Source organism: Podarcis melisellensis (assembly GCF_964234715.1).
Source record: "Podarcis melisellensis genome assembly, chromosome: 14".
Lineage (NCBI taxonomy): Eukaryota > Metazoa > Chordata > Lepidosauria > Squamata > Lacertidae > Podarcis > Podarcis melisellensis.
In genome coordinates this window covers 9,092,525-9,107,782 of record NC_138546.1, presented here as the reverse complement: position 1 = coordinate 9,107,782, position 15,258 = coordinate 9,092,525, and the positions used below count along the sequence as shown (strand labels likewise).

The 15,258-nt window shown below is 48.6% G+C and overlaps 2 protein-coding genes across 2 annotated transcripts in view; one reads left to right on the top strand and one right to left on the bottom strand.

Annotated features, from left to right (window-relative positions):
- Nucleotides 1–180: 180 nt before the first annotated feature.
- ECI1 (enoyl-CoA delta isomerase 1) lies at nt 181–12,447 on the bottom strand. The gene is made up of 7 exons (XM_081889357.1): nt 12,289–12,447; nt 8,550–8,666; nt 7,060–7,187; nt 5,757–5,903; nt 3,217–3,338; nt 1,308–1,486; nt 181–611 (listed from the first exon to the last, which is right to left on the bottom strand). The coding sequence occupies exons 1-7, from the start codon at nt 12,338–12,340 to the stop codon at nt 445–447; spliced, it is 912 nt and encodes a 303-aa protein (XP_081745483.1). The 5' UTR covers nt 12,341–12,447; the 3' UTR covers nt 181–444.
- Nucleotides 12,448–13,502: 1,055 nt separating this feature from the next.
- The window catches only part of PARN (poly(A)-specific ribonuclease), a 46,251-nt gene continuing 44,495 nt past the window's right edge, over nt 13,503–15,258 (top strand). The window contains exon 1 of the mRNA XM_081889195.1: nt 13,503–13,659. Within this exon, the coding sequence (XP_081745321.1) occupies nt 13,641–13,659 (19 nt within the window). The 5' untranslated portion in view covers nt 13,503–13,640. The remainder of the gene's footprint in view (nt 13,660–15,258) is intronic.

The following is a 15,258-nucleotide window of genomic DNA, read 5'->3' as shown; positions in this document are numbered from 1 at the left end:
GGCAGGGGGACTTATTAGCCTTCCAGCTGCTTCTGGACTACAACTCCCATCATCCCCATCCAGAATAGCCAACGGGATGGTTTGATGGGATTTGTAGTTCAGTGGCATCTGCAGGGCCAAAGGGTACTCAGCCCTGGCCCTAAGCCTATAGCTGCAGTTAGGAAGAGACCAACCACAGCCTCTCTTTTAGTGATTTATTGACCGTTCACATTTTGCGCAAAGCTGATTCTTCCCAAGTGCCCGAAAAGCGAGCCTGTGGCCTAATGTGCCCCTCGCAGAACGGGCCTCAGCCCCACTTGCTCACAACCCGAGATCCAGCGTCCAAAGGAAAAAAACCTCGAGAGCAAAACTCTGTGCAAAAGGCACCAGCTGGGAAACAAAGGCGCTTGAGATAAACAGTGATGAGGTCACGGGACCAGGAATCAAGGCTGCTCCGCTCCCAGGTCAGGCTTTCTTCTGCTTCAGCATCTGCATGTACATCTGGAGGGATTTCTGGATAGAGTCCCTGGAGATGAAGCGCACGAAGTTCTGGATGTCGGCTTCACGGTGCGCCAGTAGGTGGTCCACTGTGGGCTTCCGCATCGAGGATTTGGAGAGTTGGCGGGCATGGTCTGGGCAGCAAGAAGAGGAAGAGAAAGCGCATGTTGAATTGCGGCCCGGTGTCACGGACGCATAGGAGTGGTGGGAGCACGGCCGTCTTTACCCGAGGGTGCAAGGGGTGCGGGGCACCCTGGTGCCAAATTCTGGGGGGGGGTGCCAGGTGCCCACCGCTGAAGCCGCCTAAGCTCTTAACTATCTAAAGATAAAGGTAAAGGGACCCCTGACCATTAGGTCCAGTCGTGGCCAACTCCGAGGTTGCGGCGCTCATATCGCTTTACTTGCCAAGGGAGCTGGCATACAGCTTCCGGGTCATGTAGCCAGCATGACTAAGCCGCTTCTGATGAACCAGAGCAGCACACAGAAATGCCATTTAACTTACCGCCGGAGCGGTACCTATTTATCTACTTGCATTTTGACGTGCTTTCGAACTGCTAGGTTGGCGTTGCGGGGATTCGAACTGCCAACCTTCTGATCGGCAAGTCCTAGGCTCTGTGGTTTAACCCACAGCGCCACCTGCGTCCCCTTAACTATCTACCTGTTATGAAATAATAAATATTTTTGATCAAGCTAGAAAAACAAAATACATATAGGTGTTACCGAAATGTATATCTACTGTTTCACTAAAGGGCTTTCGACTTTGTGTGCTCATCTACCAAAGATGTGTATTTATGGTGCGGGATTCTGGGGGCGGGGGTGGACTGCCTCACCTGGAACGGCCAGCCACTGGGCCATCACCTCTGCAGCCACGTTCTGGATATTCTCTTCAGGCGCCAACTCATCCACGATGCCAATTTTGAGGGCATCAGCAGCAGGGTATAGGAGTCCCAGCTGGATGGACCGGTCTGTGGCTCTGTGGCCAATGGCATTGACCATTGTGTCTTTAAACCTGGCAGTGAGAGAGAGAGAGAGAGAGAGAGAGAGAGAGAGAGAGAGGGAAGGATAACTGAGACCTATCAGCACATGTGGTGGAGCTGCTCCAACAGAAAAGGGTTCTTGGACAAAAGCAGTTTCTGAGATCTCATTGATAATTATTTTTATTTTATTAAAATTTATATACTGCCCTTCATCTGATCACAGCGTAGCACATAACAATAATAACCTGCTGCCTAAATACACATTAAAAGGGCCATAGATTTTTTTTAATCAGATTAAAATGGCACCTAAAGACATGTAGTAAAGGCACCAGAGGCATGGGAGAAGAGGAATATTTTTGTAAGGCGCCTAAAAATGTATAATGAAGGCGCCAGGCAAGCCTCCCTGGGAAGAGCATTCCAGAAACGGGGAGCCACTACAGAAAAGGCCCTTTCTTGTGTTGCCACCCTCCAAATCTCTCTTGGAGGGGGCACACAAAGAAGGGATTCAGACGATGATCTCAGGGGCTGGGTTGGTTCATATGGACCTTGAGGTGTAACAGGACAAATGAGCCACCCCTCTCTTTGCCTGATTCTTTAGATTTGGATTGAGATCTGAATAACAAGGAACTAACCTCGTGTTCTTTGGCGGCAGCCTGGGCCACTGTCACCAAGTTTTGAAAGACCTTTGATCTGAATAATCTCTACTATTGGTATTCCAAGACTTGGCAAATCGCCAGTCTGGAGGAAAAAAACAGCCCTCACATAAACCAAAAGTGTGCAAAGGCCAAAGTACTTCTTCACCATGTATTCTAATTTTATTTGATATACAAACACAGTTAGCTCAGGAGCCTCGGTCCCACAGGTCTATGTGAGTTTTTGGATTTAGTACAGCTCAAGGTTACTTTTTATCTTCTTTTTCTTCTGGGGAAAAAATGGCAATTTAGACCATTGGACCCTTTCAGTAATTAATTAATTACACAGCCTTTTCTTCTCCAAAAGGTTTTATTATTGACTCACACTGCCTGTATCTTCCATATTTATTGGCAATTGTGACAACGAATCTTTTCCTCCTCTCATTTTGTCCTCTCTACCTGCCTGTCACCATCATCGTTATTATTAATTAAATTTGCATACTGCCCTTCATCTGTAGATCTCAGGGCGGTCCACAATGTAAAATACAGTATATAAAAAAAGCAGAAAATGTGTAATAAAAATAAGAGCAAAAACAAGCGAATAATCCCCCAATCATTATTGAAGTGTGGTAAAATGCAGGGAGGCAGGAGAGACATTCAAGCAGGAACGAACGAACTACAGGCTAGGTAGCGCAGCCTGGAATTTAAGCTGTGCTTAACATTATTATTATTATTAATTATTATTATTATTATTTATACCCTGCCCATCTGGCCGGATTTCCCCAGCTACTGTCGGCGGCTCCCAATTTCTGTTGGGATCCGCCGAGAGTAGCTGGGGAAATCCGGCCAGATAGGCAGGGTATTAATAATAATAATAATAATAATAATAGATAAAACATCAGACATTAAAAACTTCCCTAAACAGGGCTGCCTTCATATGTCTTCTAAAAGTCAGATAGTTGTTTATTTCCTTGACATCTGATGGGAGGGTGTTCCACAGGGCGGGTGCCACTACCGAGAAGGCCCTCTTCCATGTGGTTGGCTGTGCCGGGGTTCAGAGAAACCCTAGAGAAGTCCCAGCGAACTGCACCCTACACCCCATTCTTCTTCTTCCTCCTCCGCCACCTCACCAGAAAGGGGCAACGATTCCCAGCTTCGTCTCATTCAGCCCAATGCTGTACTTGGGATTGTCGGCCATGATCCTGTAGTCACAAGACATTGCCATCAGGCAGCCGCCTGCGGGACTGGAACCCTGGAAGGAAGCAGAGAACAGGAAATCTAGTTCAAGGGTGGAGAGCCTTGGGCCTGGGAGCAAAGGTGGCCCTCTGGGTCTCACTATATGGCCCTTGGAACTCTCCCCAGGTCGCACCCCTCACTGGCTCAAAACATTTGGAGGGCCGAGGAAGCCTGAGCTAGGGTATTTAAATTGTTTGGATACTTAGATCAGGCATAGGCAAACGCTGGCCCTCCAGGTGTTTGGGACTACAATTCCCATCATCCCTGACCACTGGTCCTGTTAGCTAGGGATGATGGGAATTGTAGTCCCAAACATCTGGAAGGCAGGAGTTTGCCTATGCCTGACTTAGATCGCTGAAACAGGGAAACAACCAGGTCTTTCTTGAACTCACCATTTCCTTGTTTTATTCCTGGCTAAACCTACCTGGTGAAATAACCATTCTCAGCTGACGTTTTCAGTGTGCATTTTTGCCATTTAAAATGGGGCATTATTTAGATGGTGGTGGGGCAGTACCTGAATTTATGCAGACCGCTGCATGGGAAATGCATCCGGAAGCCCAAATATATCGAGGAGCGAGTGACCTGACACGGTTACCCTTCCTGCCTGTTCCTTCCCCGCTCTTGTTAAGTTTCTGATGGCGTGAGAACAGTCTTTAATGTCCTGAAAACGTTGGGAGGAGGTGAGGCCCACCCCCCAGCTGCCTTAATCAGTTGTGGAGGATAGTGCTGGGTACCTTCTTAGATGTTGGACATTGTTTTGAGAAAGTGAGGCATTGGGAGGAAATGGCGAATGGATGATCTGCATGTATACGATACGATACGATACAATATCTTTATTGTCATTGTCCCTTGCGGAACAATGAAATTGAAAAACTACATAAAACTACATAAAAACTACATAAAAACTACATAAAACATTCAAAAACCCAAAACCCCATTTTAAAATACACTATACTACAGAGACCCCTTATGCTGCGTTTAGAACCAGAATTGCATTAACGTAGAAACTGTTTTTCAGGCGGCTAGTCCTGGCCTTTATTACCCTGTACCTTCTTCCAGAAGGCAGAAGCTGAAAGAGATCATTTCCTGGGTGCGTACTATCCTGCCGCTTTCTTATGGCACCTGACAGCATAGATTTGATCTAAGGTGGGAAGAGTGCACTCGATAATTCTCTCTGCAGTCTTTACAACCCTGGATAGCATTGTTTTTCCCCTGGCTGTGCAGCTCCCAAACCACACACAGAGACCATAAGTTAGTACGCTCTCCACAGTGCAATGGTAGAATGCCATCAACAGGTCCTTTGAGAGATTGTTTTTACGGAGGATTCTCAGAAAATATAACCATAGTCTTGGAAGCCACACAGGCTACCTATAAAATGGGACGGTTTGGGCAGTTTCTTTGAAGCTGGTGGACGGACTGACTGGTCGTGGGGCCGTGCAAACTGAGGCTACCTGGGGGAGTCCCTTCGCCGCTTCTTGAGGGTTTCCAAGTGGCAAGTTGAAGTGCCTGTTTGGTATGTATACATTGCTTGCTGTTTTAGAATAAAACCTTTCATCTTCTCACCCACTTGTGTGTGCACTGACCCCTCTCGCTCTCCAGGCTTCAGGCGGCTATCCGCAAGCCTTCGGAGCGCAGCAGGAATTCCTGCTGCACTCCGAAGGCTTGCGGATAGCTGCCTGAAGCCCCCGGAGCGCAGCGGGAGTTCCCTGCGCTCCGGGGGCTTCAGCAAAAGCAACGCAAAGCCTCCGAAGCGCGGGGGGAGCTCTCCCTCTGTGCTTTGGTGGCTTCGCGTTGCTATCGCTGAAGCCAAGGCACCTGCATTCGCTCCATAGGATGCACACACATTTCCCCTTCATTTTTGGAGGGGAAAAGGTGTGTCCTATAGAGCGAAAAATACGATATTTTGTATTGCTTCTGAATCTCACTTTAAAAGACTCACCTTGCCTTTGGCAAGACAACCACTGCTTGAATTGCACTAATTCCTAAACCCACCCCAGGTCCAAGCCTGCAGAGTTTCAATAGCTATATATGCATGTCTGAACTGCACTGGGGTGTGCTTGGAATAGCTCATTGAGCAAAGAGCTAAAAACAGCAGCAGCTTGTCCCTTAGGGCAGTGTTTCCCAACCTTGGGCCTCCAGCTGTTTTTGAACTACAATTCCCATCATCCCTGACCACTGGTCTTGCTAGCTAGGGATGATGGGAGCTGTAGTCCAAAAACAGCTGGAGGCCCAAAGTTGGGAAACACTGCCTTAGGGCAAATGGGGCACTGCCCCACTGACTGCACTCTGCTCTCACCTGCCTGCCTTCTTGCTTGCCGCCAGTCGGTGGCTCTGGCGCCCCCTACTGTCGGCCTCCCTGCCTTCCACCCCACTAGCCGCCACCAGCTTATGGCGATTCCTCTGGAAGGATAGGGAGTAAATAAATGGAACTTGCATTGACAGCTGCAATGGTCACCAGGCTGGAATTATACAGAGTAATCCACATCTGCTGCACAGCTTTCCAGAACTCGGCGTAGTGCTCCTCACTCTTCCCACACATCTCAGTGATGTCCAGGCCCCCAGAGAAGATTTTGGGGACAACCTGGGAAAAGGAAAAGGATCGGTCATAGCTGGCAATGTGCTTCCCTGCTTCACGCCACGCTGCTTCACTCTGAAAAGTCCTACGGGCCATTTTCGCCCAGCTCCCAGAAAGAGGAAAGGTCTTACGATACGATACGATAATCTTTATTGTCATTGTCCTATACAGAACAACGAAACTGGAAAATCTACATAAGACATTCAAAAACCAAGAAGCCTGCTATCCCAACCTGGCTAGTCCCCTAAAAACGCTGATACCCCCTTTTTAAATACAATATACTCCCATAGAGACTCCTTACACTGCGTTTAAAACCAAAATCGCATTTGGGTAGAAACTGTTTCTCAGGCGGCTAGACCTAGTCTTTATAACCCTGTACAGTGGTACCTCGGGTTACATACACTTCAGGTTACACACTCCACTAAGCCAGAAATAGTGCTTCAGGTTAAGAACTTTGCTTCAGGATAAGAACAGAAATCGGGCTCCGGCAGTGCGGCGGCAGCAGGAGGCCTCATTAGCTAAAGTGGTGCTTCAGGTTAAAAACAGTTTCAGGTTAAGTATGGACCTCCGGAACGAATTAAGTACTTAACCTGCGGTACCACTGTACCTTCTTCCAGAAGGCAGAAGCTAAAAGAGATCACTTCCGGGGTGCACACTATCCTGCGCTATCTCTGTAGCTTTCTTATGGCACCCGGAAGAGTAGATTTGATCCAAGGTGGGAAGAGTGCACCCAATTATTCTCTCCGCAATCTTTACAACCCTGGACAGCATTGTTTTTTCCCTGACCGTGCAGGTCCCAAACCACACACACACAGACCATAAGTTAATACACTCTCCACAGTACAATGGTAAAATGCCATCAACAGGTCTTTTGAGAGGTCTTGTACCCAAGGTTGGCTGGTGCTAAGGGTTGGCAGGGTTAGGCACCTGTCAATCACCATCATCATCCCGGCCTGTGCAATGGAAGCTCCCACCCAGCGGGAGGCAGTGGAGGACAGAGGTGCCTGGCGTTCTCTGGTCCATGGGGTCACGAAGAGTCGGACACGACTAAACGACTAAACAACAACAACAACAACCCAGCATAGCTTGCCCCCCACCGGCCAGCAAAGAAGGACCCAGAACCAAACGGATGGTTGTTATTTTTTCTATTTGTCACCCATACCGAGGTCAGGATGACACCGCGGCATGCTTTGTTGTTCTCCAGCTTTTCCAGGCTTATGGAAAGCTCCGTCAGAAACTCCAGGCTAAAGCTGTTCACCGGCGGGCTCTTCATCTTCATCACTGCTACCCCTGAACGAGAAACACAAGGAAACAAGAGTTGCTGCCAGAGATTAGGAAGTCCACCTACCTCAATGTTGTCTACACTGACCAACAGCTGCTCTCCTAGGTTTCTGGACCAATTCACAAAGGATGGATCTATTATTGCTTCCCAGCTATGACAGCTGAAGAGAACCTGCATGTGTAGAAGCAATATATCTATGAAATGCTGTGTGCTGGAAGCCAACACAACCTTTCCCAAAGAATTCTGGGACCTGTAGTTTGCGAAGGGTGCTGGGGCTTATAGCTCCATGAGGGGTAAAATGCAGTTCCCAGAATTCTTTGCGGGAAGCCATGTGCTTTAAATGTATGGTGTGTACGCCGCCACTCCTTCAAAGAACCACACAAAAGAATGAGCTAACAACTTGCTCATAAATACAAGGAAGACAAAGGAGCTTGTGGAGGACTTCAGGAGACAGAAGAGCAATGTCCAGCCACTTTTGATTGATGGGGTCTGTGTGGAGAGGGTAACAACGTTCAGATTTTTGGGTATTGAATTACAAGAGGATCTGTCCTGGAGTGTCAACACAAGGGGGCTTGTGAAGAAGGCACAGCAGAGACTGTACTTTTTAAGAATCCTAAGGAAAAACCATCTTCCACAGAAACTGCTGCTTGCCTTCTATCACTGTGCCATTGAGAGCGTGCTCACTTATGGCTTATGTGTGTGGTACGGAAGCTGTACTACCCAGGACAGGATGGCGTTGTGCAGAGTTGTTAAGGCAGCAGAGAGCATTGTTGGCTGCCCACTCTCCACCTTAGAGCAGATTTATGCCACAAGGTGCCATAGGAAGGCACTGGACATAGTAAAAGATCCATCGCATCCTGGTCACTGTCTCTTTGAGCTCCTGCCGTTGGGACGGAGATACAGGACGATGATGACAAGAACGAGCCGTCTCAAGAACAGCTTCTTCTCCAGAGCGATCTCGGCCCTGAATGGGAAACCTGGACTTTGAAAGTCATCTAACCTTCCTTGCTGTATTATATTGTATTGTTTTAATTAGTGTTTTTATAGTTGTTCTGATTTTGAGTGGAGTGCCCTGGGTGGATGGAGCAGCCAAGTAATTTCGTTGTCCCTGAGAGGGGGCAATGACAATAAAGATATTATTATTATTATTATTATTATTATTATTATTATTATTATTATTATTATTATTATTGTGGATAGCTCAGTTGGTTAGTGTGTGGTGTTGATAAAGCCACGGTTGCAGGTTTGATCCCCATAAGGGACAGCTGCATATTCCTGCCTTGCAGAGGGTTGGACTAGATGATCCTTAGGGACCCTTTCAACTCTACATTTCTATGGTTTCTATGAAATGCAAGCCTGAGGGGGTTTACCTGTGCCCTCATCCAGTTCCACCAGGATCTTGTTGTTGCTGAACGACCTTCTCTGGACAGCAGGGCATCCGAGTCTCTGGGCAGCAGCTCGGCTATGTTGAAACTGAAGTAAAGAACCTGGGGGGGGGTGGAGAATCCAAATATTACCAGTTGTCATTGCCCAGAAGACTGGCAGCTCAGCAGCTGAGAGCCCATTGCCTTGGGGTGAAAAGAATCAACATTTTAGGAAAGGAATCCTTGCCTTTTTTATTCTTTCTGCTGCTCCTCCTCTCATAAGCAGCTTTTCAAACTTCCTTTCAGAAGTGGCTTTCTACATAGTTCAGGCTGCTGCTGAAGAAACGAAGGCACGCTTTAAAGCACATCCGAATAACGTTCCTTCCCTCAAAGAATTCTGGGCACTGTAGTTTACTCCTCAGAGTTCCAATTCCCAGCAACCGTTAACAAACTACAGTGCCCAGAATTCTCTGAAAGGAGGAATGTGTTTCAAATGTGCTTTAAACGTATATTGTGTACCTGGTCTTTCGCTTTGTCTTTATGTATTTAAGACCCCCTAGATGGGTTTTCCTTTTGTAATATTGAATTTATTCTGTATTGTTTATTTTTTTGTTATTCAGAATTTACTGACATGTTCTTTATTTTGTAGACATGCAGATCACAATTTCCAACAACAATGCGTTGACAGGAAGCTGTTTTTTAAACAAGTGTTCACATAATGAACTGACAATTTCCATGGATTCCTGCTGAACACTGAATTGTGACCCCAACATGGCAAAAGAAACCAGGAAAACCCTCTGAAACAATGAAAAACGCAAACAGGGAAGGGGAAAAAATGCCCTCTCTCCCTCTCCCTTCTTCCAACCATGGTTTCTGGTGAATCGGCTGCTGCAGACCAGCAAAACACAAACAGCAAGGCTTGTTTAAGGCTGCTTATTTGTTACAGAACTACACACAGGTTTGGCTGCTTGGATATTAGAGGTCTCTGAACAACTCTGAACCCGTTCCGGTACTTCCGGGTGTCGGCGGTCCACAACCCGAAAAAACGCAGCCTGAAGGGGTAGTGCCTCTTGTGGGGGACATGTCATGATCCTTCTGGGGTAGTTTGTCTATCTTTGGCCCCCACCCTGCACTCAGCTCTCAGCTCTGGCTCCTAGAAGCTGTCAGCATGTGACAGCGGCCACAATCCCAGGAACGGCTTCGACTGACCGGCTAAACCAGGTGAGCTGAGCCCAAAGGCTCGGTGAGTGTGGTGTGAACATGAGAGTGCTGGAGGTGAAATAGTTAAACAAGTTACCCAATCAGAACCCAGGGGGGTGGAGTCAGAAGGACTATAAAACCAGCTCTGGGAGCTGAGTTCGTTGGGTGGTTTGGGATAGAGTCTGTGGGGAGGTTGAGTTAGTGTAGCAAAATAAGCTGAGTCAGGAACAATTAGGGGCTAGGAAGACAAGTAAATATCTGAGAGGTGGTTTAGTGAGTGAGAGCAGATAGCGGAAGTTATAGGTCTGGATAGGCACCCCATGAATGTGATTGACCGATACCGTTTATGAAACCACGCACTTGTTAAACTGCAATAAATAAACAGAAGTTTATGTTCCAATTTAACCCTGACTGGACTCAGTATTGTATCAGGTAGGACCTGGGTGGTGGCAGCGAGAAATAAAGTGGTGGCACAGGGATCAATAGACAGTGAAACGTCCGGGGACCCTGTGTGATCGCCACAGTGAGTTCGCCAATTCCCCTGCGTGTGAAGACAAACTCCAGCAGTTTGAGAAGACCAAAAGTGGGTCCAATGGTCAAGAAGGCCGTTCCTGCACATGCCACAGAAGGAAGTGAGTGGCAGATGGGGCTCACCCACCTGGGAAAACTCTAGAAGGAAAACTCTGATCCTAAACCTCCACTGCCTTGTGGGGTATCTTTGGGGGGAAGAAAAGGTTACAGAGTAAACCCTACACAAATATGGAGTCCCTATGGCAGTTGCAGGGCTCCTTTCAGCAATTCCTGCAGCCAAGCTGGTGCCAAACGCCTTGCTCTGCTTTCCTTTGGACCACATCAGCGATGCTGAGAGGGGGGTCTTGTCATCTGGCCAGCCCAGGACCCCCCCCATACACACTCCCCAGGCGTAAACACCCCCTCCCAGTCATACTCCATTGTCTCTAGAGACAGGCAGATGCCAAAATCAAAGTACAATACAGATGAGGCCTTACTTCCAAGTGAGAACACTCGGAGGGGGCTGTGCCTCAGATTAGATGTCCCTGATCCCAGGCAAAACGCCCCTTCCCTTAAAATCTGCTTTAAACTGTTTTCTCGCTGGTTCCCTCGCTGCGAGAAGCCAAGTCACAGGGAATCAGGCAGAGGGCCTTCTCGGTAGTGGCACCCGCCCTGTGGAACGCCCTCCCACCAGATGTCAAAGAGAAAAACAACTACCAGACTTTTAGAAGATATATGAAGGCAGCCTTGTTTAGGGAAGCTTTTCATGTTTAACATGTTGCAGGAAAAATCCGAGGGCTCCCTTGGACAAAACAAAGACACCAACCAGGATAACTTGGAGCAAAACAGCAGCCTGTAGGCTTGGTCTTTATTGAACTGTTGCAACAGGGTATTCCCCTCACGTGCAGGAGAGAGGAAAGACCCAGAAGAATAGTGTGCAAGGTCTTATAAAAACTTTTGAAATTCCCCTCCTCTAGATCAAGCCCACCCCCAGAAACATCATGCATACATTACAGAAAGGAGGGGTTGTGGGAGGCATATATTACAGAAAGGAGGGGCTGAGGGAGGAGTTGGTGGTAACTTGAGTGTCTTGTCACCTGGCTGGTTCCTCCTTTCCCCCTCCCCTTCCAGGAATTTCTAGGAGACAAAGGGGATTTTGCAGTTTCCTGCCCCCAGAGGGAAGATCTGATCATTGTCCTTCGTTTCAGTCCATGCTGAATCCACTCCCATATGCAGGTTCTTTGTGATCTTGATTGTCTTCTGTCTGGGATCATCAGGGTTGGCATGGGCAGGGCTCCTGTGTATGTGCTGAGACAGTGAAGGGATTATGGCTGACCAGGACTAAGCCACCCCCCTTTGTTAGTTCTTGTCATATGGAGTAAAAATAAAATGGAACAGTGCAAATCCAATGTATGGTTGACTTTCTATGAATTTATAACAGAAATGTGGCGTATGTAGTGTGTGAGTGTGAAGTTTATACAAACAGAATGATTGGGGTGGGGAGGTTCCTGCTACAAACAGACCACTGTATTTTAATATTCTGTTGGAAGCCGCCCCGAGTGGCTGGGGAAACCCAGCCAGATGGGCAGAGTATTAATAATAATAGTAATAGTGATTTATTATTTCTCAGATGCCGATGCTGCCTTGCACTGGTTTTGGAAAAAAAACAATTAATGGGGTTGTCCTGCTGATTTCAGAGCAGACTTTGATGTAAACTATCTTTAAGGAAATGGAGAAAATACGTTGCAATCCTTTGAGACGCTCCCCAAAGTTTCGCTGAACTAAGGGGCACTTGCTTCCGAGTAGGCGAGGCTGCCTGCTGGCCTTCCGAGCAGGCCTGAGGCCCAGCAGTGGTCTCAAAGTCACCCTTGCCAAGGTGGGCTGGAAGGGGAGCAGAACGGGGAGCAACCCCCCCAACCCGCCCACTTCACGCCCCTCGATACAGCGGGTGCAGCTGCAAAGCCGGCGCTTTGCATTCCCCGGAACACTTCTTGCAACGCCCCGACGGCGCGCCCCGAAGCGCGCAGGATCGTACCTGAATAGCGGAGCTGCTGCCAAGCCCGGGACACCGTCGCTGCAGCCGCCATGTTGCACGGGAGGCAGGAGCAAGAGGCGGAGGAGGAGGAGGAGGGTTGGCCCAGCGTGCCGAGGCCCAGATCCGCCCCAGTCGCGCCCCTCCGACGGCTTCTCTGCCTGCCCACCCGGAGGAGCTAGCCGAATCCCTCCACGAGGACTAGCCTCTGGCCCGGGACACGACTGCGCGGTATCCTTGGTTGCGCGTTTACTCGCGAGTAGAGTCGCACCCGAGGGTGTCGCGCAGGGAAGGCTCGTCGCCTGACCGTGCTCGTCGTCGGGCTGCAAGATCGCCCGCGTGGCAGGGAGTTCCGTAGACAGAAGTGCCTTTTGGGGATGGAAGGATGGCATTCGCCTGGCCTTGCCTCGCTCCACGCTTGTGGCAGCCCAGGAAGGAACTGGCCGCGGGATGCCCGGACATTTTACTTATTTTACCATTTAGTATTTATTTCTAACAAGCTTCAGAAATCATACCCCGCTTTTCGCCTGTGTCTCAAAGTGGCTTGCAAAAATTATAAAAAATATATAATGCACAGAATTTAAAACGTCGGAAAACCAAGACCGTTCGTGGTATGTTTTTAATTACATTTTTGAAACCTCTCTTGTAAACTTTGCTGCACGCCGCCCTGGTATTTTACACAAGAGGAGGTCTATAGATATACAGTATAGATCTAAGAAGAGCACTCGTGGTGCAAAGATCTCCTAAATAAAACTAAATAAAACCTCGACGCCGGGAACTTTGCAAAGGACGGTGCCATGCCTATTCTCTCCCCATAGGATCGGGGCCCCTTTACACTGAAGGCGCCTCGACCCCCGAGTCCTGCTTCTAATCCACTAACGCTGGAATTTTTAATTTATTTTTTAACCCTGAATCCGCTCACGCACACGCGCAGCTCGTACATTAACTCTCCCGTGCACGTGTCGGACTAGGCGGTGCCCGAAAACCTGGGCCGCCTTTACCTCTCGGGATGCCAAGATTCTCTTGCAAACCCATCAAATCAGGGCAGAAAGGGGAAGGGCGGCGGAGAGGCTTCAGGGGACTCCGCTGGGCATGCGCGAGGCGACTTTGCGCACGCGCCTGGGGAAGCAGCCCTTCGAACGGCCCGCTTCTCCCCGGGAGGGGGGGGTGTGGTCACGTGGGCCGCGTCACGCTCTCGGGCCAGAGGGGAGGGAGGGGGGGGTCGCCGGAGTGGGGTTTGTTTCCGGAAGTGCCCGCGCTTCTGCTGGGCCTGAGCCGAGGCCTGACCCGGCCCGCGGCTCTCGCTGCTGCTGCTGTCGCTGAAGCCGGAGCCGGCCGACCAGCCAGCCGCAGGGATGGAGATAACCAGGAACAGTGAGTCCGGCTGGGGTCGGGGAGAGGGTCAGCGACCAGAGCGCCTCTGAGCATATGCAGAGTGGCCTCCCGCCGCCCCTCCTCTTGGCTGCCCCTCAAGGCAGGCTGAACTTCCTCCCTTGGGGGTGGGGGTGGGGGGAGGCCCAGGAGGAAACCTGACCCCCCCCCAGAACAGGTGTGGGGTGGGCAGAGGCCCAGATCCTGCCCCTTCCTCCTGCTGCTCAGGCTGCCCCTGATCCCTCCAGGCTGATATTTCCCCCCTCCCTCCCCACACATCCTTTGTAATGCCCCCACCACCAAAAACCCACAACACCCCCCCCCATTCGTACCCAAAGGCTCTCCCTTTGCCAATTGCTTTCCCACTTTGCCCCCATTTAGTAGTGCACTTAATGTATTATATTGTGTTTTAGGTGGTCTGTTTCCTTCCTTCCTTCTCTACTGGTTATTCGATGTGTGTGTATAGATATAGATAAATATAGATATATAGATATAGATAGATATAGATAAATATAGATATATAGAAATAGATAGATAGCATTCCCCCCATTTTATTTTATTTTTTAAAAAACACGACCGGCTAGAATACGAGAGGAAATGGAGAGAACTGTGACGCTGAGCACCGTGTGCGTATCTGCAAAAAGCCTCTGCTCAGTGTCATGGATGGGACACTGTTGTTTTCATCAGCTTAAAAAAAAAGAAGATTATGCTGGAAGGAGAGAATCTGCAAGATCGTTTCCCAACAGGCTTGTTTTGCGTGGTGGCCATCCACGTGCACCGTGCTGGCTTGCGGTCTGTCGCTGCAGTTCTACGTTGTAGTATGCCGGCTAGAATATGATTTATAAGAAGCAGAGGAAAACAGGAAGATGGAAGCAGGAGGAGATCGGTTTCGTTTTCTGTCTGATCTGTAATGCATCGGGCTGGCCACTGTGAAAATAGGATGCTAGACTCGATGGGCCTTTGGCCTGTTCCACAGGGACTCTTCTTCTGTGTGTAGGTTTAGTTGTACAGTTGGGGACAATCTGCTCTTATGTATTGCTGTCTCAACACTCACCCTCTCCTCAATTTGGGGGGCATTCTGCTTGGAGCTTTCCCCTCTGGCCGCACATGTTGCAGCCCATAGCATGTGACAGAAAAAAGACTGAACTACTGAAATGCAAAAAATTTTTTTCCTTCCAGTAGCACCTTAAAGACCAACTAAGTTAGTTCTTGGTATGAGCTTTCGTGTGCATGCACACGAAAGCTCATACCAAGAACTAACTTAGTTGGTCTTTAAGGTGCTACTGGAAGGAATTTTGTTTGTTTTGACTATGGCAGACCAACACGGCTACCTACTGAAATGCAGTTTAAATACAGGTTTTTTTAAAAAAATAAAATTAAAAAATAAATCAGTTTACTGGGTTTACAATTCCATTGCAACGTTGCTTTTTAATGACACCCATTAACACATACGCTGTGGTCAGTGGCTGAAATAAAACCATCCGTTAACGGATACATTTCTAGTCTTCCAGCGACCATTTTTGTCACACAGTTCTGTCCATTTACAAAGATTCTAATAAAAAAAAATGAATAAATTCTCCTCCCTATATAGAAGCATCTTGC

What these genes read in the sequence shown, in the direction of transcription:
- ECI1 (XM_081889357.1), bottom strand. Translation starts at nt 12,340, where the DNA reads ATGGCGGCTGCAGCGACGGTGTCCCGGGCTTGGCAGCAGCTCCGCTAT. An exon ending in GCAGCAGCTCCGCTATTCAG is followed by an intron (nt 8,667 to 12,288) that starts GTACGATCCTGC and finishes ACCCCCCCCCAG; the next exon opens with GTTCTTTACTTCAGTTTCAA. An exon ending in CCAGTGGCTGGCCGTTCCAG is followed by an intron (nt 612 to 1,307) that starts GTGAGGCAGTCC and finishes CTTGCTGCCCAG; the next exon opens with ACCATGCCCGCCAACTCTCC.